Source organism: Ips typographus, linkage group LG2 (assembly GCF_016097725.1).
Source record: "Ips typographus isolate SLU linkage group LG2, UJ_Ityp_2.0, whole genome shotgun sequence".
In the NCBI taxonomy this organism is placed as follows: Eukaryota; Metazoa; Arthropoda; class Insecta; order Coleoptera; family Curculionidae; genus Ips; species Ips typographus.
In genome coordinates, this window is record NC_138423.1 from 8,804,785 (window position 1) to 8,829,512 (window position 24,728).

At 35.0% G+C, this 24,728-nt stretch overlaps 2 protein-coding genes across 2 annotated transcripts in view; one reads left to right on the forward strand and one right to left on the reverse strand.

Annotated features, from left to right (window-relative positions):
- HERC2 (E3 ubiquitin-protein ligase HERC2) overlaps positions 1 to 24,728 on the reverse strand; it is a 162,166-nt gene that overhangs the window by 76,188 nt on the left and 61,250 nt on the right. Inside the window, exons 35-49 of the mRNA XM_081974333.1 lie at positions 13,593 to 13,838; positions 13,273 to 13,540; positions 13,045 to 13,215; positions 12,827 to 12,987; positions 10,922 to 11,122; positions 10,540 to 10,870; positions 9,756 to 9,894; positions 9,444 to 9,697; positions 2,861 to 3,129; positions 2,324 to 2,417; positions 2,150 to 2,268; positions 945 to 1,143; positions 693 to 886; positions 507 to 630; positions 117 to 191 (exon numbers count right to left, since the gene is read on the reverse strand). Of these exons, the coding sequence (XP_081830459.1) occupies positions 117 to 191; positions 507 to 630; positions 693 to 886; positions 945 to 1,143; positions 2,150 to 2,268; positions 2,324 to 2,417; positions 2,861 to 3,129; positions 9,444 to 9,697; positions 9,756 to 9,894; positions 10,540 to 10,870; positions 10,922 to 11,122; positions 12,827 to 12,987; positions 13,045 to 13,215; positions 13,273 to 13,540; positions 13,593 to 13,838 (2,845 nt within the window). The remainder of the gene's footprint in view (positions 1 to 116; positions 192 to 506; positions 631 to 692; positions 887 to 944; positions 1,144 to 2,149; positions 2,269 to 2,323; positions 2,418 to 2,860; positions 3,130 to 9,443; positions 9,698 to 9,755; positions 9,895 to 10,539; positions 10,871 to 10,921; positions 11,123 to 12,826; positions 12,988 to 13,044; positions 13,216 to 13,272; positions 13,541 to 13,592; positions 13,839 to 24,728) is intronic.
- LOC145725582 (uncharacterized) lies at positions 15,172 to 21,964 on the forward strand. Its single transcript, XM_081974381.1, has 3 exons — positions 15,172 to 15,761; positions 16,931 to 18,730; positions 19,997 to 21,964. The coding sequence occupies exons 1-3, from the start codon at positions 15,213 to 15,215 to the stop codon at positions 21,770 to 21,772; spliced, it is 4,125 nt and encodes a 1,374-aa protein (XP_081830507.1). The 5' UTR covers positions 15,172 to 15,212; the 3' UTR covers positions 21,773 to 21,964.

Genomic DNA, 24,728 nt, shown 5'->3' on the forward strand with positions numbered 1-24,728 from the left:
TCTGATGCTCAAACGCAGCGAGAGAGGGTCTAACACAAAAAATAACAGATAACTACAGTCAGCTTGCTGAAAAGCATCACTTTCCGCACTTGTTAGAAAAATAATTATTTACATACCGATTTGCATTACTCCTAAATGGTTCAGTCTTTCAATGTTGTGTGGCACATTGCATCCTTCTGAACCACCGCGACCTAAAATAAAACAACAAACAGTAACCGTTGCAATTTCATTCTTAATTATCAGATTCTGATGTACTGATTTAGCGGGTTAAGAACAATAATTGACAACTTCTCTAATCGAAAAATATGCCGACGTTGCAACTTTTAATTTAACAATTTTAAAAATGAGATTGACCTTAACTTTAAATTAAAGCCGAAACGTCGGCATATCTCTTAATTAAAAAAGTTGTCAGTTATTGTCGTTAACCCGCTAAACCAATATTTCAACATATATTTCTGGTTATTATACTTTTGTTATTGAGTATCTATCTATTCACAATTGCGTACCTAATTTTCCAAAGTCTCCATCTCCCCACGAAAACACCATTCCTTGATCGGAAAGAGCCAGTGTTTGAGCATCACGGCTACCACAAGCCACTTGAACTATACGGTGTCCCACTAAAGCCTTGACCTGAAAACTAGTTGTTACTAACTCTTCTCTTCTAATTTGCAGAAAAAACATATTAAACACACCAATTTAGGTTTAAGCTGGGTGATATTATCCCCATGTCCTAGCCTGCCATATTCACCTAAACCCCAGGTGTAAAGCTCACCACTGCTGGTTATAGCAGCGGAATGTGAACTGCCACAAGCAATATCCCTTATCTTTTTGCTTTTTAAAGCTTCAATTAACTTCGGTTTATCGAGATTTAATCTATTTCCATGACCTGTGAATTAAAAAAAAATCTCGATTAGCGCCGGAAAATTTTCCCCAAAAATACGTACCTAGCTTTCCGTCTTCACCTTCGCCCCAAGAAAACACTTTACCGTCCAAAGTTAAAGCCATCGCGTGTTTGCCACCTGAATGAACCGCCACTTTCTTAACAACGTACTGGCTGAGAAACGGAACAGGACGCGGATGGGGAACGTTCAAGCTGTGTCCTAATCCTAAACGTCCGTTGGTTCCTTCACCACATGCATAAAGCTGTAAATAAATACAGAATTAATACAATTAAAGAGTACAGAAAATAGATCAGAAACACAAATAACATTTTTGTGGGAATAGGAAAAACAAAGTTTACAGTCTCAGATTAATTACCACAGTAATATGATGAGAACTATTTTTAGCTATGGCATTGTAACTAATTATTTTGTTATACGTCATTTAGTTTGAAAGGTCTATATCATATAATAAGTTATGCCCAATTTTTACTTCTAAATTAAGAATTAAACTAAATTTGCATTAAAATCAAATTAATTTTATTTACAACCATATACAGTGTGACCCATTTAGAATGGAAACACCCCTATAAAATTTTAGGTTATTAACCGATTTCAACGATTTTTTTTTTAAATAATTAGGAATGAAATGTCTATTACGGGAGAAAATTTTAAATATTTATTTCAGTTTTCAGATCATATTACGATACTTTTTCTTGATAGAAAATGGAGAATTTTTATTAGCGATTTTTTTATTGAAAAAATTACTACGCCACTGGATCTATAGTGCTTTCAAATAGCTGTGACGAGAAACTCTTCCCACCTCGGTGTGTAATATACTATTGTTTTCCCCTCATTCCCTATTTATTGGTCTTACCCAATTTCTCCCAATCTCCCAATTTCTTTTTCAACGTTTTATCAAGGATACACTAATTTAGTAGTGTTAGTAGTTTATTATTTTAATTTTACAAATAATAATTTTAGAGCTGAACTTTTTCATGAATGAAATCATAAATTTTTCATCCTCTTTAGGTTAGCAAGAAAAGTATAAACCGCATTAATTTTCAATTAATTTTACATGCAATTTATCCTCAATTCTGTAGTAAGTAAGTATTATTATGTGCTTGTTTCAATGTGACGTTTGCGTCTTTATTTGTTTGTCATATTCAAAACATTTACCTTTCTAGTACATTTGTCGACCGCTATCCCATTTTACTTTATTATTTGCCTTAATTATGTCACATACCAATTCAACACAACAATAAACTTACCTTTCCTTCCTGTGAAACAATAAACAGCGACTTTGAACCTCCCGCTATGTGAACAGGTCGAAGTTGAGAAAGGAATTCTGACTGAATAGGAAGTTTTACTTTCGAACCCTTCATGCCTCCTAAACGAACAACATCAATCATATTCAATATTCTACTTACATTAATACTTCTTACCCAATTGATCTTTGTCATTTAATCCCCATACATACACTTTACAACCAACTATATTACTAGAAGTACAAAAATCATCCTGAGAGACACTAACAACCTGTAAAACGGGATAAATTAAAAAACGCCTTTTTTAAAAAACTGAACATATTCTTCTCTAGCTAATGATTGACTTGCTAAATAAAATTATATAAATACATCACAAAAAATGTATTTTGATATATCTGTCTTCAAGTATCTTCATAATTTGTAAAAAAATGTTTGGAAAATTAAACAAAAACAAAAAGGCGTAACAATGAGACAGATAAATGTTTTGAATGTGATGGTTACCTCTTTATTTGTCACATTCAAATAATTTACATGTGTATTACATTGTTATGTCATTCCATTATTGTCTGATTTTCCGCATATGTGCTTTCTCCATTTATTGATCTAATTTGATTTTAACTTTTTTATAGAGATGTAAATATTTCAGAATTCTACTGAGTTTACACATATAAATGACACATAATAAAAACACACATAAATGTGTAGTACACTTACAGCGGGACCGGAAATTGCCTCCTGATTTAAGTCCCAATCGTTCGCCAAAAAAGAAACAGACGTCCTGAAGTCGCCGCAAATTTGACGTTTTATCCCAACAATATTAACTCCATGAATTTTGCAGTCGATGCCATTATTGCGACATTTAGTAATGTTGATTTCAATTATGGGATAGTATCGGTCCACATTTGATAAAAGTACTACTGATGTTTCGTGACTTTTTACTGACACTGAATTAAGCTCAGTAAGTGATCTTACATTGCTTCCACCTTAAAAACAAATACAGTCATTATTTTTATGAAGTATAAGTGTAAATAAATTACTTTTTTGCTCTGAGAGTGATATTTGTCAATCAAAAAATAATGCTCTATACGTCTATAATTTAATACACAACTATGTAAATTTAATATCGAAATCAAACTGATGACACTGACATTTTCATTTTTTATTTGCATTTTGGTCTTTTCTATACACAGCAAGCAATTATAATATAGTAGATCTAACAATTCAACCGTTGCGCGTCATTGACGTTTAATTTCAGATTGCTGCACAAAGTTGGCAAGCCGAGCAGAACAAATAATTTTTATGGAAGTGAGGGATTATTTTTATGAATTTTCAGGGAGTAAGTTATTTTGACTACTAAATGTGTACTTTTAAGTGGTTTAAAATTAGAAAACTACATTCGCTACAGTGATCATAGTGAAAAACTGTCATCATCAGAATCATCTCTTTCTGCGTATGTCAGATGAAATTTCTCAAAGACACAGTGTGCCTTTGCCCACATACTAAAAGCTTTTAATAGATCTAAAATTGGATTTTCACCATTTAAGATAAATAAAACTTTCCGGAAATCATCTCAGTGTGCGGATATAATAATATACATAATGTTGGTTATACATATAATCGGATTTTTTTAGCATTAAAGCTAGATACAGAGACAAAAGATTTCCACTTTCAGTGTGAATGAACGATGAGTGGACCTACTTCTTGATGCGCCATTTTTTCGAAGCACTTGCAGGTTTAAAATTTTGACTATATCTGATCGTTTTGGATGAAATATCTTTCTCATAATGTATGAAAGCGAAAGGTTTGTTTAAGAAACCCAAATTGGACAAATTAAACATTTTATCGAATCGACATTCTTATGTGAAGGATATCTATTGGTTCAGAAACCAGGCATACAGGGTGTTACAAAGTTGATGCATTAGCATTGCTATCTCAGAAGCTATAATTGATAGAGCTTTAGTTAAAAGTTGCGCATTTTATTGCTAAATGGAGAATTTCAGCAGGGGAAAATTCCAAAAGTTAGGGCTATTTGGGATAGAATAAGATATTGTACACATACAAATCTTATATTTTTGTCTCCCCCTGGTGTCGGCCGATTTGCTGGAAAAATGTATAGTTTCTTTCAGAGATTTGAATCTTTCATTGATAGGGTAAACAGAGTATCTGATGGGCAAGTATTGCTTCTTAGAAATGCTCGTGACGCAAGAGGGAATCTTTGGAGGAGGCGTACAGTGGGTCTAGTGGTGGCAAGTTTAGATTTGATAAAACATAAGGTAACGGGGAATCTGATTTTTGTTCTTACGGTGGACGGAAGTGAATTATTTAGAAATGCTAGTGAGCATGAAAACTCTGACATTACTGAGACTATTGAAGAGTCTGTTCGGATAGATATGCTACCGGAGGAACGCAACTCGGATTTTTTGTCCCCAAGAGTAACAATGACTGTATTTCCTTAGTTTTGATAAACCTGCAGTCATGTAGAAATAAGCTGAACGAATTGAGTATATTGTTAGATAGTTTTAATTTACCGACGATACTGTGCATGTGTGAGCACTGGTTGAAACCGCATGAAAAGCTTCTTAGCCAATTATATGGTTTTAGATATTTTTTGCCGCTCAGAAGGGTACGGCGGCGTAAGTATTTTGATTCGTGAAGACTTTTATTCGGAGAATTTATTTAAATCAATTAATATTTTTGACAATCTCAAGGTAGAGCGCTCATTTGAACTGTGCTGTGTATTGTTCTAGAATAAGACTGTACGTTATTTGTGTTTATCGTTCACCATCTGGTGATGTGACCAACTTTCTGATAAAATTAGAATCAGCTATTTCTGTTCTCCCTCCGAAGTCAAACATTATTGTTTGCGGCGATTTTAATGTGGATTTCCTCTGCTTTGGATCCTAATAGTAATGTGTTACACAATTTAATTGATTCTTATGGCTTAAGCATGCACGTTGAGAGGCCTACACAAGTTACATCTCATTGTTCAACACTGATAGATTATGTTATCTCCAATTTTGATAGGGAGAGTGTCAATTCTTGTGTATCAAACAGTGCAATCTCTGACCATGAGATAGTGCACTGCGGTTTTTTAATTGATAGAAAAAAGACTAAAATAGTGAAGCGCCGTGGCAGAATGTTTACTAAAAAAAGTTATGATAGGTTTTCGCGGCTGGCGGTTTTAAGGGATTGGAGTGCTGTGTTGGGCTCTGAAAGTCCTTTGGAGGGTTATCATGCTTTGTTGACAGATATTTTTAATACTTGTTTCCCTATCAAATCTATAAAGCCAAAATCACGAAAATCTTGGATTACTAAGGGCATAAAGGTATCAGCCAGGAACTTCAGGTCGCTCCCCTACATTAGAAAATTTAATATGCAGAACCCAAACTTTATTACATATTTTAATTTATATAGGACCACATACCGTAGACTAATAAAAACCGCGAAACAACTTTATTACAAAAATAGAATTGATTCTTCTTCTGACAAACAAAGAGAAGCCTGGCGTATTGTAAATGAACTAATGGGGAAAAAGAGTAGCAGTACAGTAATGGATTTTAAACACAATGCAGATGACTTGAATGATTTTTATTGCAACGTGGCCCAACACTTATCGGGACAGATTAAAAATGATGTAAATTTCCAAGAGTTTTTGAGAGGTGGATATGTGCCTGATACATTCTTCTTTGCGCCCACTAATGAACATGAAATAAGAAAAATTATTTTAGAATTGGACAGCAAAAAGGTTCCAGGCTGGGATGGAATTTCAGCCACAATATTTAATAAACTTTCAGATAATACTATTAGAACTCTGGCGGAGGCCGTGAATCTCTGTTTTGTTTCTGGCGAATTTCCCAGTTGTTGTTTGAAAGTTGCCAATATAGTGCCCCTGTACAAGAGTGGAGATGAGGAAAACTATAGACCTGTGGCACTGTTGCAACGTTAGCGAAAGTGATAGAAAAGCTGGTGAAACAACAACTAATAAACTTTTGTAAGATAAAAAATATTTTAACTCCGGTACAGTTTGGCTTCCAAGAGAGGAAGTCAGCTGGCGACGCTATATTTGGATTTTTGGAAAGCCTTTACTTGCGCGTAAATGATCGGCAGGCTGTCGCGGCGGTGTTTTGTGATTTGGCAAAAGCCTTTGATTGTGTCAATCACAGAATACTACTGCGGAAATTGGAGACTTACGGGTTCCGAGGTACGGGCCTCAACTGGATCCAGTCTTATTTGGACAATAGGGTCCAGTTTGTCACATGCAATGGAGCAAGGTCAAACCGACAGGGCTTGAGCAGCGGCGTGCCGCAAGGTTCGGTTTTAGGACCCATTTTATTCTTGCTTTATATAAATGACGTTGTGAATCTTGACATGTATGGGCAGTTTACACTGTTTGCGGATGATGCAACTATTCTGTGGAGTGGCACGGATGAGCAAACATTGACTCAGCAAATAAACCATGACTTGTGTCTTATGAAGAACTGGTGTGACGCTAATAAATTGTCGCTTAATATTCTAAAGACAAATGTTATGTCATTTAAATGTAATTTGGGTCCTGTGTATGTTGAAAACCAATTATTGAAAGAAACAACTCTTGGAACCGGTGTCCCTGATGCATAAGAAGTACGGCACGACCCTGTATGAGAGTTTGTCTGCTTATGTCACCAGGCAGTCATATATGTTGCCATTACCTATTCCGGTGACCTCTCACGTGCTTACTTAACTCATTGGTGTATAATGGACGTGGGCTGTTCAATCATTTGCCTACTGGCATCAGAAAGATTTCTGAGGGGTACAGATTTAGAAAGGAGGTCAAGATGTTGCTCATTGAGAGCCTACTATAATGTTAGTGAATATTATGCGGAACGGTTTTAAATTTCTAATTGTCTTTATGTGCATATGTACCTCTAAGTTATTGAAATTGTTTTTATACTAAACTTTTATACTTACATGTAATTTGTTAGTGATAACGTGACTGTGGGTTGGTGAATTTGTATTTTTATCTTTATTTGTATATGTATAGTATGGCTTTGTTTACAACTATTTTTAGTTAAAAAACAATAAAGCGTATTTTGATTTGATTTGATTTGATTTGAAATAATTTGGTATAAAAAAGTTTTTATTACATCCGGAGATATCCGACAAAAACCGAAAAAGTAGAATTTTTATTTTATTTTTTACCACTTTTTTACTGATTTGATTTGAAAATCAATGGCACCTTATGGAGACACCTATTTTGCTCTTCAAGAAAATGGTTTTAGTTTTCAGCTCCGACGTTTCGTTTTTTGGATACCATCATCAACTTCAATTTTTCAAATATGGACCTGTACTTTTTATTTCGTTTTTTAGTAGCTACAGACCTTCCGAAACTAATGATGTGCCACACTCGTCGAAAAATTATACTTAATGTACTTAGATAATTGTTTTCTTTAAAAAAATACGCATTTGAAATTCATATGTTGTCATAATAAGAGTAGATAATTTAGTTTGATATAATTTATTAATTAGGTTCATTCCTCCTTCAAAAAAAAGAGAGAGAGTTTTTTATGGTACTTTTTTTTATTAATTTAAAAAAAAATATGCTTTTGATTAAATATTTGTTTTTTCAGATACTCACATGTTTAAATTCCAGGTTGAGATTTGATGAAACAGCTTAAACTTTATTTCTAGTGTTAAAAAGAGCAAAACCTAATTATTAAATATATCAAACTAAATTATCTTTTCATTATGACAACATATAAATTCCAAATGCATATTTAAAAAACAAAAACAAGTAATTTAGTACATTCACAAGCTATAATTTTTTGACAAGTGTGGCACATCATTACTTTCGGGAAAAATGTATGTATTTGAAATTGATGATGGTATCTAAAAAACGAAACGTCGAAGCTGAATAGCGTAATGCCTCCAAAAGGTGCCATTGATTTTCCAAAATAATTAATAACAAAGTGGGAACAAAATAAAATAGAAATTTGACTTTTTCGGTTTGTGTCGGATATCTCCGGATGTAATAAAAAAATTATGAATTTTTTACCAAATTATTTAGCAATAAAATGCGCAACTTTCCCTCTTTTTAACTAAAGCTCTATCACTTATAGTTTCTGAGATAGCAATGCTAATGCAACGAATTTGTAACACCCTGCATATTATCAGACTATGAAGGCTTTTACGGCCGGTTAAAACTAAAATCCCAATCGTCTTGACCTTGTGCTTCTCTAAAGTGGAGGGGGCAAGAAGGATTTGCGAACCATCAGAGTTAGAAAAGGAGCTTAAACATCTGGAAAGGGTTTTTGGATGAAACGGATACAGTAGACGACAATTCAACAGAGCAACTCGCCCAAGGAACAACGAACTACGTAGACAACAAACGGGGGATGTTTAAGAGAGGGTTGGTTGGTCTTGTTTACCATACATACACAAGGTCACGGATAGGATTGGAAGGATTTTAGAGACTTTAGAGATTGGAACGACTAAACGTGGTGTCAACACAAGAATAGCAGAGCACAAGAGAAGTTGCAGACTAGGACATATCGACAATCAGCGGTGGCAGAACATACACTTTCTAGAGGAGATGATATTCGTTTTGAAGAGGTGGAAGTTTTGGATCGATCACAACGTTACTATCCTAGATTAACTAGAGAAGTCATTGAGATCTTTAAGCTCGAGAACATCATCAACAGAAAGGAAGAGATGAAAGGAAGAGGCTTATAAGCCCGGATAACTTTTGTATTTCACCCTGCATATCATACATCGTGCGACATGAAACCAAAAAGTTTAGTTCTACTCTCGTTCAGTTATAAAATTAAGTTCTTTCAAAATTCGTAAGTGAATAATCCAAAAATCATAGTGTTGAAAAAACCTTTCAATTTCTTGCATTAAAAAACCGTGTCCAAAAAATACGTTAAACTCAGATTAGCGAAGTAGAACTAAGACGTAGGAATCGTACCGTACCTAGCTGAGAATTATCCATATTTCTGGTTCGTGAATAAATGTTTGAACCGAAATTGGTAGTTGTTTAGATAAGGAAAAAGTGCTTGCCCTTAGAAACCCAAAAAATAGGCCTGTAAGACTCAAAAAGTGAAAGAAAGAATTTTCTGGCCATTACACCACAGTGCAAACAGATTTAAAATGTGAGTGTCGCCAGTTGTGATTCAGTTTATCGAGCTTTTCGTCACTTTTGTATGGTCAAACTTCATTCTTAGAGCATAAGTCGTACTTTTCGCACTTACAATTTTTACAACATAACAATTTTTTAATTCTGACTATAAATAACACTTTTGCATAGTATAAAGGGACTTACCATTTACAACTATCAATGAAGGCATGTAGCTATTATCCGAAGGATCCACTCCCACGTTTAAACTCTTAATAATGACATTCGGTAATATTTCCAGTCTAATCCAGTGTTTTCCTTGCGACCCGTTACTCTGCCAAACAGATCCTGGTAAATCGAATCTCGCACCATATTTGGACGAAACAGTCACACTTTTCACTATTCTATTCCATTCCGTGACCACTTCGCCTTCCATTTCGGTAGTGTCCTGTCTATAATACCTAAAATACATTACAAAAATAGTAGCTTTAACACTTGACAACAGCGGTTAGTACCGACCTTCCTGCTTTTCCTGCGTAAACTTCAGGACTCCCAGGCTCTTGGATCCGAACAAAACTATGTCTATGGTTCTTTTTCGTGTAGAAACAGTTATCGCACAGATCGTATCCTTCGCAAATCTTACACTTGAATCGGGGACCTAACACAATAATTATTGTTCAGTAAAATAAATATTTTGCATCACAATAAGGAATACCATATAGAAAAAATGTAGTCCTCAGGAATGTACAAAATAACGATAAACGGAAATATTTAAAAAAAATAGTTGAATTGAATTGTTAATATGTAAATAACCAACATTAAAAATAAATAAATAAATAAATAGCCAGGTATTTCCAACAGGCCTCAGGCTCCAAGGCTCACATCCAGGAAATTCAAAAAGAAGTGATTATATTTTCTGTAGAAACTGAATATAAAAAAGGAAAAAAGAAATGAGATAAAAAAACTAAACGTAATTCAAATTTTATAAAAAAAAAGTAATAAAAATGATACAAATACAAGACAAATACGAAGGGGAAGGTTGGTGAAAAGGTATTATCGAGAGTATAATAGACAAGGAGTGTGATAGTGGACAACAGATTTAGCAGAAAAAGCCAGAGAAAGTGCGAAATTTTATTAACAAAAACGAAAGTTACTTGTACATGGTGTTTCAAGACTAAAATTTAAGACTTGATATGGAAGTCACCAAACTCAACGTTTTTCGATTATAAAATTTGCTCCGTATTTCTGTTTGCACGTCATTATCATATTTATTGACTTAAATTTTAGTTATATATTCACTTACCTCGAATTGGCTGTACGCAACATCCGTTACATGAAACACCTTCATGGCACGATGGAACAATTTCCATCTCGGACAGCAATCCGGTCCAACTTTGTTGCTTAGGAAAATCAACAGTGACGTCGTGCCCGTTAGATGAAATAGCAGTCACAATGCCAATACTATCGTGTGTTACGTAGCCCCATTTATAGCGAGGAGTTGTAACTGTGGGTTTAACGCGCACTTTGTCTCCAACCTTGATAGAAGCGGGCGTGGGCATGGATGGAGGAAAACCAAGAAGTTCAACGTGAATAAATCTGACCCAATACGTGCTGATCTTGTGTTGCCAATTAACCTAAATCACAATGATTACTAAAACCTTAACAAACAGGTTGAGGGGTTCTACCTGTAGATTAAGGTCATGAAGTCCTTCACGGTCAATTTTAACCACTTTGCCAATATCGCCAAGCTGCACTTCCTCGTAATTTTTACAACATCGCACGAGCATTCCTACTTCTACGTTGTCCCTCACGTACATCGCATACTCATCGTTTGATAAAAATTGCGAACGCCTACAATATTGCGCGTTCGCATCTTGATCGTCGCCCTGAAAATCTAACTATGTTTAGAAACTGTGGGAAATGTTTGTGAATTTGATAGTTTTTTGGACAATGTACAGGGCCTTTCACTGGGGACTGACCAACGCCCTTTTTCTGTCTCGAAAAAACTGAAATAGCCATTTAATGTAGTTTAAAAAGTTGAATCCAAAAATGACCACAAAATTTTCAATTTTTTTTTCTTTTATTTCTTAATATTTTATTTTAGTTTTTGTAAAATTGTAAAGCATCTCTTATATTCTACACATATGGCTATGATTCCAGAGTTATAATTCAGGAATGGTCCTCTCTATAACTTTTTAAACTACATCTCAATCTCAATTTTTTTAATTATTACATACAGGGAAGCCTAAAAAGGGGGGTTGGTCAGTCCCCAGTGAAAGATCCTATACAAATTAAATGGTTTTACAGGGGGTATCACCCAAACTAGCACAGATAGAGCGATGCGGTTTTCGCACCTGTGCTATACTCGATTTTTGTGAAATGAATGAGGAGCAGTTGTACTTTCCACAGTTGTCCCCGTTTCTGAGCTACAGGGTGATGAAAATATGTCATTTGGTATTTTCACAAATTTTCTTTATTGTTAGCGACATACACGAAAAATTACGAATGGTTTCCAATAGACTAACTCAGAATTTTCTGTTTTAGGCTTAAACATTAAAAAAAAATCAAAATCGGCTAATGACTTTCCGCTTGTATGTGGCATTTCTGGTTATGGAGGTTTAAAAAAAAATAAATAATCATCCTAGAATAGGTATTTACTTAATTACTAAACCAAAAATCCATCCATGAACTGAACTTTCCAACGATATAACTACTTTGCTTGACTGGTCGAATGGTTTAGCCGCTAAAGGGCGTCAAAGTTGACCAATGTTTCGTGTTCAATTTTCATGCAGTGTTTGATTGGAACCTCAATAACCATATTATTTGAAAAATAGGCTTTGTAAAAATATGACAACTTTGGTTAATTGGATTGATGGTTTGGCCGCTAGAGGGCGTCAAAGTTGATGAATTTATTTTCCACTTTTTTTAGTGCAGTGTTTCATTCAATCCTAAATAACTCGCTTATTTAGTACACACTATATAAACTTTTGTACGTCAATAGATAGCCAATGAAATGGGCTTTATAAAGATATGACACCACTTTGGTAGGTTAAACCGTTTGGCCGCCAGAAAGCTTCCACCTTAACCAATTTTTCTCTCAACCTTGAGAATCTAACCAACTGAAAACAGTTTTCAAACTGCTCGTGACATTTTAAAAGATCAGAATCCACTAATGCGATTTTGCTATTTTGGTGTTTCTGACCTGCAAAAAACGTTTGAGAACCTCTGGTAATACTTTCAAGATTCAGAAGACAGTTTGAATGACACTGGTAGTTGGTGACATTTTGGTGTTTCTGAGCTACAAAAAACTATTTGTAGTCCTTCTGCATTGCTAATAATAAAAAAATACGAGGGGGTTCCAATCGGTAATAGTTTCAAAATCATCCTGCAGCTCAGAAAAGGAGGCAGTTGTGGAAGGTACGACTCCACAACTTTCTTTCACAATAATCGAGAACAGGTTCGCAAAAACCTTATTGCTCCACCATTGCTACTTTTGAAGATACCTGGTAAAACCATCAAATTTGAGACACCCTGTACATTCTCGGCCGTAATTTTGATCTGTCGTATCTAAATCAAAAAACAGTACTTACATAACAAAGACATTGTCCAAGGGCGTTATCATATGAAATTGACTCCGTATCCGATTCGTATACAGAACTCATTGATTCTGTGTCTTCAGCTGCTACTTCCGGATGTTCCAATAACCATCCTACTATTGATTCAGGGCTCATCAAATTATCAGGACTGATTGCTAAAAAATTACACAATTCATTTTATGAAAATAGAAATCATCAAAAAACATGCCAACCTAAAGATTTGATGGCGCATTCCACTGCCTTCCTAGTAAAGCCCATTTCAGATATTTGATTAACCAGAGGGTTAACCGGAGCGTCATCTTCCAGTTCCATTCGCTTGCTAGTTCTCTCACTTACAACACTTTTAATTGAACACTCGCTATTTGGAGTAGCAATTTCACTTGCTGCAAGCAACAAAGAATTATAAATGTTCACAAACATGTTTCTCTAATTCAACTTACTAGCTTTCACTAGTACATTAGCCGCGTTAGGTTTATCATTATTAATGCCACAAGGAATTTCAAAATTGCCTTCTGCCGCTAAATATTGACTCAAATTTAATGCAGCCAATTGCATTTCTTGCAAACTGAAACCGGGTTTTAATGGACTAGGCTGAGTGGCTTTTGCCAGAAGCTTTTGTATTAAGAGTACTGGCTGTTGATTCAACTCCTCTTCGATTGACTGCTGTTCCTGGGATTGGTCCATGCCATTAACGGGGTATTTTAAGACCTAAAGGTTTTTGGAAAGTAGATATTATTTCACTTTTAAATAAAAAAACTACCTTTCGCAGTCTGTGCTGGTTACTGTGGAGCACTCTAGTAGCATTAAGTGCGCTTAATATATTTTGCTGTGTTCTCAAGTAGGCCAAATTCACTTGCCCATGGTAAGATCTTCTATCGTGAGCGTTTAGAGAGCTATGTCTGATCAGAAGCAAGTTGGCCCATGTTTTCACAGAACTGTCGTTCATGGGCATTTTATCAAAGTTGAATTCCGGTGATGGCAATAGCTTCAAGTCACTGATCGACACCTGATAACAATAATTATTTATACTATACAAGTGAATAAACAGGTCTTAAGTGGTCCTCACACGATCAGTATTACTAATCGTTTAAGGTCAAATTTTGACATTACAAGTATACTGGCGAAAAACCTTAGTATTTTACATTCAACTTAATACTGATAAAGCTCGCTTCAATTTTGACCGTTTGAGGACAATTTCTATAAAATGATGAAAAACTGGCAATATTCAATACTGACTGTATACTGATTGTGTGAGGGCCGTCTAAATCACGTGTTCTATACAATATTTTATTAAATCTGGATGTCTTATATTACAAAAACTAAATTTATAGTTCTATTAAATTTCTACCGCGCCCCGTAGATGTGACGAAGTTTGTTTGATTACATCTGTAAATAAGCGAATGTAATGTCATTATTCACTAGTGAATAAAGTTTAAATCGTTGCAAAGCGTTGAATAGTACTAATACAACTAATAAAAGGACAAAATTTAATAAAAAATATTAATACTGCGCGTGGCAAATGTTTTGAACAAATTTATTTAAAATTCCGCAAACCGTTTATCAAAAAACTGCTAGAGGACACGTTAAATTTTATTTTTGGCTTCGGTTTTACAAAATGAAAATTATATATTAATATTATTAATAATTAATAATATTTTTTATTATATAATTTAATAATTAATAATATTATTAATTATTTATTACTTAAAATTTTTTCTTTACAGATTTTATTATAAAAAAGTTGCAGAACCATTATGGAAATCAGCTGGTCAAAACCAGTAGAAAGTAGTCTGCTTTCGCAATACTGAATACAAAATCTTGTCCCAGCAATGGTATAAATCCAAAAAAGCAAACGATGAAGAAGAACGAGCTGACATCCGAAAATCGTTTTCTTGACCTATCTCACTGAACAGTGTAATGATTTACGGAAATACTGCACATGTAAACCCTCATGCTAAGACTACATTTGTAATGGTAAGTCCACACGTGCAGTATTTGCGTAAATATTAGCACAGGGGTAGTTTGTGATTGGTCAAAAAAGCAGCTTTTAGCTTTTTTTTTATCAATAACAAAACTACGGACAGTGCTGTGATTTACGCAATAACTGCACATGTGAACTTACCATTAGCATGCAATTTTTGACACAAATTACTGCGGTTAGGCGAATTGACAATTTAACTGACAATTCAGTTCAAAAATATATATTTTATGTTATTTTATAATGTTTTTGTCGCTTATTTATATCATTCTACTTTCCGTGAAAGCATCAATGCACACTGACGAAACCGAAAATAAGGTTTTGTCAGACAACCAAACTACAATAGAAACACATACAGAAATCAAAGAAGAAAAAGACGGTGTTCTTAGTACAAGCACCGATATGCAAGAATTGGAGTCAAGTCAGGAAGGTGAATCTTCTGCTTCACTTTTTACAACTTTACCAATTGATCATCATGCTGAAACTGGTGCGCTTGAATCTTCTGTAGAGACGAATACATTAGAAACCCTTTACGAAGACGACTTAAGTGAAGAAAGTACTAGAGTCACCGATATTGACGAATCTATTTCCTCTCACATAAATCAATATGAGAAAAACTCCCATGAAACGTTTCCTACCAATGAAAATTTTCCCACCGAAGAAACAACCAGTACTATCTTATCCACGGAAATACAAAGTGCAACAGAGGAAGCTGAAAACGAAGATGACACTGAATCCACTAGTAACGAAAACGGAAATGAAAGCATTAATTTCAATAGCAGCAAGTCTACAAACAATATAACAAATGAAGAGGCATCGGAACATGTAACTCTTAGTACAGCCAATAAGAAGGAAGATTTAACCGAAGGACCAAACGCAGAATCAGAAGAAACTGCTTTGAATACAGAGTTAACGAACAAGCATAATGAAAGCACCACACATACATCACATGTAAGTTTTTTATCCATTTAAATTTTAAACTATAAGTGAATTCCGTAATTCAGTCACAGATCTCTGAATATTTCATCTTTTCACCTTAACAACAACAATTGAAACAAAATATGTCTAGACCAGTTGGAATATATTTACCAAACTCAAATTTTGTGAAGGAAAAAGATATCTTTTGACGTAAGAATTGAGTGTATCACTGTCATTCTGAAAACTCGGCTCTATTTATGTCAGAAATTTATTAAGGGCCTCCTTAAGAAGTTATAAGGCAAAAAGTGACAGGGTGTAACAAACTGTTTTTTTAAACTAACTCCGTTTCGACTGAGCGTAGCTCCGTAATTTGACAGCGCTGTCACTTTTCCTCCTCTACAACGTGGCAATTTCATTTGAGATCCGACGTTTCGGTTTTGGGTTACCAAAGATGATGAATATTATTTTTAACATACTTTAAGAGTTTATATGCAAACTCCACGATGTGCAAAATACCACCAGAGCAAAACGTGGCAATGGTAATTTCGCGGCAATCACACTAGTCGTGCTTTGCTATAATTCGTTCCTGATTGGTCATAACTAGGCGTTTAAAAGTGAAATGCATTGGCTATTACCTGATTGAGTAATATGATCCATCAGTTATCACTCGTGCATCAAAACGTACTCAGTAAATGATAACATTCAAGCAGGTTGAACAGTTGCCATTTTCACTTATCGTCCAACGTCAGATCTGGATAATACGACAGACATTGATACTCATTCAATCCTTCTCTACACTATTCATCTCCCTCATACTCATTCTATCATACCAATCCGTATAGACCAAATATTCTCTCTCTGTCCACCATTTTCCTACGTTGGCATATACCTTTATTTTCTTTTCTCTATGAGCCTTTCTTATTAGAGCCTTCAGTCTGCATCTTCTTTATAATATTTCAGTGTATTCGACTATTCATTGTCTGCCCTCTTCTCACCCTTTAGCTCATTCATAGTTTCTCAAACATTCCTTCTCAGACTGACAGTGACATGTTCAATTAATACGTGGAAAAATAAAAAATAAATAAAAATTTGAAAAATAAGTTGGTATCAATGCATTTTTTAATAAACATGATAGATCTCAAGTTATTTAGGACGACTTGTTTCATCTGGAACGCACTTATGTTAGCACAAACGCGTTTCAGGCAGAACATCATCAAGAAAAATTAACTAGCCATGTTGAGGCATCTTCTGAAAGCAATGAAGAGCAAATCACATCAGAAGAACTTACAACGTCCACAAATTTCGAAGAAAAAGAAAATCGCACAACCGGAAGTACTGAAGAAAACAGTTCCTCAGAAAACCTAACCAACCAACTAAATGAGCATACAACTAAATTAGAAACTACTGTAGTTAAAACAGAAGAAAACAATACCGCAACCAGATTGGAGCATTACAACGAAACATCTGAATCAACAATCGAGGAAATTAGTGAAGAAACAAGCAGTGCAACAGCTTCCACGCTATCAACAAACAAAGAAACAGAAGATTTATTTAAAACAAGTTTAAATTCTAGTTATAATGAAGAAACCTCTGAAACAACCACAGAAGAAAGTGCAGAAAACGATATCAATTCAGAATCAATCGAAAAGTTGAATCAAACCGAGGAGCATTCGGACAAGATTCATACTACAGCTAGTTATAGCAGTGAGGAAACTGTAGGGACCTTAGAAACAAGCGTAGAAGAATATGAAGAAAATAAAACAACATTGGCCACCCATGAAAACAAGTCAGAAAGTACGAGTGAAGGAACCAATCACGACTTAACGTCAAGCTTAGAAGAAGAAACCGCAGAATCAGCTACTACAAATACTCCCAACAAAGAAGTAGAGACATTTCAAACCACACTGGAAATGTCAGAAAACACTTTGGAAAGCATTTCAGAAGAAAGTCACCATAAAGAAGTAACTTTAGAGACAACAGCAACTACAAATGGAAATCTTATTAACTCAGAAAGTGCAAGTGAAGAAACTGAAGTAACAAAACCACAAGTATCCAAAATGGAAACTTATCCAGTTACAACAACAACAGAAGAAAATAATGTAGAAACAGAGTATAGCGAGGAAGTAGCAGCACAAACATTAGAAAGTTATAAAGAGTTTGAGATAAGTACACTGGAAGACCAAAAGTCAAAAAGTGAGCATCATGAAACTTCCACTACGCATACAAATATCGGTTCAATCCACACTGACTTAAACTCTCTGAATATGTCGCATGGAAGTGATACTACCCCAATTACGGTTGCGGCAACTCATGAAATTGAAAAGCAACCATTAGATTTTGAAACACCGGTATGTGATTACTGCGATCAAATATCTGATCTATTAAAAACTAAACTTGACAATGCCAAAAATAGCGAGAGTTCCAACGAACTTAGTACAACTATACAGCATACCGTATTAAAAGCAGAAAAGACCACTGAACATTCTGTCAGTAACGTTTTAACCACAATCGAAATGGAAAAAAATGTGATGGAAATGGAAACTACCCCGTGTTTGTATTGTACAACACATATTTCAGAAATTACCAAAGAAAGCCAACAAACAGCAAAGCACAGTAGTCGAAAACCCGTAACACATTCGGAAATCGCACAAACAACTAGCGAAACTAACTCTGTAGAGACTTCAACTCTAGCAGAACATGGATGTTCTCCTGAAGGCGGCACCAGATATGAAACACATTCAGAAAAGGAAAAGCAAAACCAATCAAAGCACAGTACTACTATTACTACTAAGGAATCTTACGGAACGCAAAAAAGTTCTAAAGTCACGGAACATGGACATTCTACCAAACATACAAGTCAAATGGCAAACGTCACAAAAGAACAAAATGAAGGATCAAATACACCTAGTAGAGAACAAGCTAAGGAAGCGGAAAGTGAGACAACAAATGAGAATATATTCACATCAACTCAACTTTATCAAACTACAAACCCCAGCCAAATTGTAAGCAAATATTGTATTTAAATAGCTCTGGTATTCAAGAGTTTCATGAGGGAAGGGCAATATTTAGAGTTCTTATTCTGCGCCCAAAAATATATGAACACTTTATTATGCAGGGTGTTCTTTTGCATTTACAGCCTATTAGGCTAAAGTCGATTTAGTGTATCAGTAAAATGTAAAACTTAACACCGCTAGACCATTACAAGTAGTGTAATTGTATTGTAAAAATAACGCTCTAGGGCATTATTTCTTAGATAATTGACCTTAATAGGTGTCATTATTTAAATACGAATAATAGCCCTGTTGGACATTAAAGTCTTAAGTCTTACACCTGAGTGTGTGTACCTAGTGATACGGAACTATAAATCGGTCAGAGATCAAAAAATGTTCAGAATGACTTTCTGCACCCACTGGACTAGATTTACACCCACTCAAAACCGGATAGACAACTGGCAGAGCATTCCAACTGTATTCTGCTCCAATGAATTAAGTTTGCACCCACTTAGAGACGGCTAAACGCCGTCACAAGTGATGTTGAGTGTTTACCGTAACAGGATTGAGCATATCCAAGATATTTAATTTTAATTTTAGCTGTTTAACTCTAGCTGTTTCCGGGATATTCAACTTTTCTTATTTGATTTTTTTTGGACAATTGCATCAAAATTTTGAAAATTCCGTATCTCTGCAATATTTAGGATTTTAGCGACTGTAAAAAGCTCAAAATGTTTATTTTGGGGTGCATAATGTCATTCTAAACATTTTTGGTCTCTTGCAAAAGTTTCGTAACTCTAGCCGTTTCCGAGATATTTGACTTTTTTATTATTTCTTTTAGAACATTGCATACAAATTTTGAAAATTCCGTATCTTCGCAATTTTTGGCAATTTCAACGACCTTAAAAACTCAAAATGTTTGTCTTGAACTGCTATTTCATCTTTTGCTAACTGCAACCCAATTGAACATATACAGGGTGTTCAAAAAACAAAAAAGTCCACAAGCAAATATTTCTGTTTGGTTAACTTTTTAAGGAAAACGAACTTTCATCGTTATTTTTCGTCGTTCTTCAAATATCACTTACAAACTTTCTGACAATCTTAGTCGATAAGATTGGTTGTTAACAAGATCGTCTATTGAACAATATGTCAGAACAAGTCAAGAACAAGATAGGTGTATCGAAAACGCGATAAGATTCGATTTTGACGGATACGAGATTAAAATATTGTCCCTTCCTCATGAAACACCATTGTGTTTTACAAAAGAGCAATTTGTAGGTCAATGAAACGAATCATGAAGCTGCAAGCACCGAAAAAATACTCTCAACCTCAAGAAAAACAGAAGAAGAATCAACTACCGGATCTAGCGGACCATTTAAGAGTGGTGAAACGACAAGTAAAATTACAAAAGAAGTCAAAAACGGTTTTCACAATCCTATTATCATTGTGGTCAAAGTATACAAAGAGCAAAAACTTAACAAGTCCATCTTGGAGAACATTCTCAGTTCACCTCTTCCCGAAGTTAGCATTGAATATGCTGACCTAAGAACAGAACGAAATTCTTCTGACCATACGGAACAGTACTCAAATAATGCTGAGATTGATAAAACTTCTAAAGAAATTAACACTCAAAAACATGTTGAATTGAAAAACGAGTGTACTAAAGATGATTTTAAAAATAGAAAACATTGTTTCTGCAACATTTCTGACTATTTGACAACTTTAGAACGTAAAATTGAAAGTAGTGAGAACATTAAATCAAAAGTTAATTACTGCAACAGTTTCTTTAAGGTGAAAAAGCTGGTGTTAAAAAAAACTTCCAGTTCTAGAACATACAGAAGTTTGATAGCATTGGATCACACAAAACCTATCGGAAATGTAGAATTTGAAGGAATAGAAGGAATTTTTGAACACAACTTTGACTTACCCCACAAAGGTAGAAATTTCTATAACTTACCTAGCGAAACCATAAAAATACCATGTACTAACGAGTCCACATATTCAAGCGACTTGGATAAAGAAATTGCGTATACTTGGTCATTTCATCCATTATCTGCTGCAACCAGTGAAACACTGCCCGACAAAAGTAAAGACATTACTTTACACGGACTATCATTAAGTAAAGCAGGTAATTACACTTGCACTATAATGAAAAAGGAATCTATAGAAGGCAAGGTGTGGCACAAATTGGAAATAATAACATTTCCAATTTATGAAATTAAACTGAATATATTCTACAGAATCAATGACTCGTGTAGTCTACAAACGGGAGACGATTTAAAGACGTACCTTCCCAAAGTTATGAGCCCAATATTGTGTGCAAATAAACGTGAAATATGTCATTTAGATATGGAAAGACCTCGATGTTTAACTCGCGAGGATGATAATTACTACAATGTTTCCATTCAAGTAAAGACTAGCGCAGATGTAGTTTTCCTAATCGAGTCAAACTGTGATATAAACTGCAAACTTGCATTTTATGAAAATATCGTCAGTATGATATACCGCAATGCAGAAATGGTTGAGCACATATCAGTCCGTTCGGAAATTAACAATCTGGTACAAACTATTTTTACACCCCACTTGGAAGGTAATAACAAAAGCGCCGTTACCACTAAATCTCCGCAAGTTGCGTCCATTTGCCCTGCTGGATTCGGATTAGAAAGAAGTAAACAAAGGGTGTGCGTTATTTGCCCAAAAAATACATTTAGCAGAGAAAATCAATCTTTTTGCAGAGTGTGTCCTAGTGGACAATATCAGCCTAATGTGGGATCGGAGTTTTGTATTCCCTGTAACTCACCAGTTGACGATACAATGTGTCTTCGCATGCTGTACACATCTACTGCTATATTTAAAATATACGTTGCCGCTGCATTTGGCATTGTGACTATTCTAATTATTGTCATCATAATATGGACGTCTGGAATGAAAGACAATCCAGAAGAAAAAGGCGATTATTTTGAAGATTCTTTGATACGAAGACCAACCAATAAGCATGGAAATCGAGGAGCTAATGCAAGAGTTCCGCCACAAATTCCACCGCCAGACTTCTGACTACAAAGTTCAACTAACAAGTAATTAAGGGAAAGTCATTATTATATAAGATTAACTGCACTGAGCACGTGGCCAAGTATTATAAAAGCATTTTGTATTACGCTAGATTAAAAAGAAAATGTGCATGTATACAAATCTGAATAAAGATAATGCAAATTCTTCAACTGTCAATAAACAATATCCCATCAACAAGTTTTATTTGTTTAATTTACAGCTTATAGGTATACAAAGCGATTTAGAAATTAAATACCGGGTGAGTTTTGTAAGTGTAACACTGAAATGTTCAAAACAAATAATATTATTATGTGAAGAAGAAAATTTTTGACGTTACCACAGTTTTCATGTTATCTTCACCCAATAAATCCATCCAGGTTTAATTAACGTTGATTTTCAATTGATTTGACGTTACACGTTAATTTTAACCTTTTAAGGATTATTCGTTCAATAGGACTTGATTTTTTTATTTCATTTCTAAGTATGGAGATTAAAATGGTTGGCGTACATTTTCAATTTTTTGGAAACTGTTTAAAAAAAAATTAGATTTTTATTTTTTTGGTGCTAAAGCGCCTTAAATAGTTAAATAGCAAACTAATGTAGGTAATCAAAACCACACATTACAAAACAAAATACTGTAAATTAATGATTCTTCCAACCAAAGAGTTATGATTTGCTTAGAAGTCTTATTTAAATTAAAGAGCTTAAAAAATCCAATCCCGCTGATTATTACCACAGTTTCCACTTACTAGACACAATATAACAGAAAAAGATTTATTCTATACACAAACAATTTTATCACAATCTCAAATTCAATGAAAGCAATAAAAATAAACAAATGCTTTATTGTTATTGGCGTTTCAAGTTAAGATTGCAGCACCAGTTGAACTAAAATCGGGCAACCCCCCGTTTCCTAACCTAACATCATAAATAATATGACACTGTCACATCATATTTATGAAATTAGTGCTAAATTCCTAACCAATATCAATGTAAACAAATGGAGAAATGACAGCTGGAATGCCCGAAACTGTTTCCAAAACTGATCACCAGAGGGAGGAGTATCCCTTATCTTGAAACGCCAATAGTTATGTTTTTTTGAAATGTCAAACTGAAAGCGCAAACGTCAACTGTCTGCAGATTTGCCAGCTAATGCAACATTTGATTGGCTATGGGCACGTCGACGTCATGTGGTGTAGGGCAAAGCATGATAATTTTAAGTTTTTAATATATTTAAAACAAGAAATGCTCAACCAAAACACATTCTTACCATTCTCGAGAGCTATATTTTTTGATGGATACCTCATCCAATGCAAATGACAGGACATACAGTGTGTCCAGGATAATGAGGGTCACTATGGCAATCTTGAAAACGGTTAGAGATACTGATTTGGTTAAACTAATTACACTTCTCCATAGCAACTTTTTTTAAAGTGGCAGTATCAGCTTTTTATTCCGACACGTCTCGCGTTTGCGGAACCATCATCAACATGATTTTTTTAAATGTTCTTAAGTTTTCTTTACAGCAAATTTTGAAAACTCTTTTTATTCCGAATTGAATAAAGTATTTTATGGTTTAAATGCGTTTTACTCTGGTTTTTTGACCTTAATAAAGAAATGTCCTATTACGTATCTGTAAATTATTTTTTTATTGTTTTTATTTTATAATTAAATCGTTCATCCAAAGAAATCTGCCTGGTCAAAGTGAAATAAAAAATTTTGATTTTTTTTGAAAGTTTGCCAGGGATGCTCCTTTGGAAAAATTAGAGAATACGAATATTTTTACAGCCAAACGGTGCATTTTACAAGAAAATTGTATACCATGTCCAAGAGAGCACCCTGAACATAGGAGATTAACATGGGAAAACGATTTTGATTTTTTTGCCTCTGTACGGTTGATTTGATTGAAAAATCGTATTAATGAAAGTTGTAGTACCTATCACGGACCAGTTTTCTGTATTTTTCAGATCTCTAACTTGAGCCCTTTCGTCGTAAAACACGGACAAAAATGAGAAAATTTAAACTTTTAGCCTGCACTGTATAAGCGGTTATCGAGCAACGGATAAACAGGTCATTGTTGCTGATACGGTACTCTACAGTAATCACCGGAAACGGGCTCAACAAGATCAAGCCTCCCACATACGACGGTCAAACATCATGGGCAACGTACCAACTCCAATTTGAGGCAGCTGCAAATGCAAATGGATGGAGTAATGAGGAAATGGCTGTAGCACTGGTGGTGGCATTACGAGGACCTGCATTGGAGCTGTTACAGACTCTGCCTATCACCCAACAAAGCAACTGTGCAGCATTAGTAGCTGCATTAGAACGACGTTATGGGGATCAGCATAGGAAAGGAGTGTATCAAACACAATTACAGGCAAGACAGCAGAAAATTGGTGAAAATCTACAGGAGTTTGAAGCCGAAATTCGTCGCCTTGTGCATCTGGCTTACCCAGCCGTCCCGGATGAAATCCAAGAAGAATTTGTGGCACAGTATTTTGTAGAAGGGATTCGAGATCGGGAGATGAAAATGCTGAAGATATTCAAAGGGAGCAACAGCAGCAAATTACTGGTTCGAGCGCTGGAAGTTGAAGTTGCGTGCAATGACTTAAAGCCAGAGACTATTCAAGAGGAGAGAGTACCGCCAGCCGATCATGTTGCTACCTTAATAGATGAAATTAAATCAATGTTCGGCCAATTAGTGCAACAAATGGCAGCATTAGGAAATGGTCAGTCCACACAGTTAGAACGGTCACGTCCGATCACTAGAGTGGAATGTTATCGATGTGGACGCAAAGGACACTATAGAAGGAATTGCAGACAGCGGTCTTGTTCTCCAAACCCACAGTGCCGACGAAATCAGGACATTAGAACAAATCACCGGAACTCCTCTGTTAAAAGAAACATTACGTGTTATAATTGTGGACGTAAAGGACATTACCGCTGGAATTGCAGACAG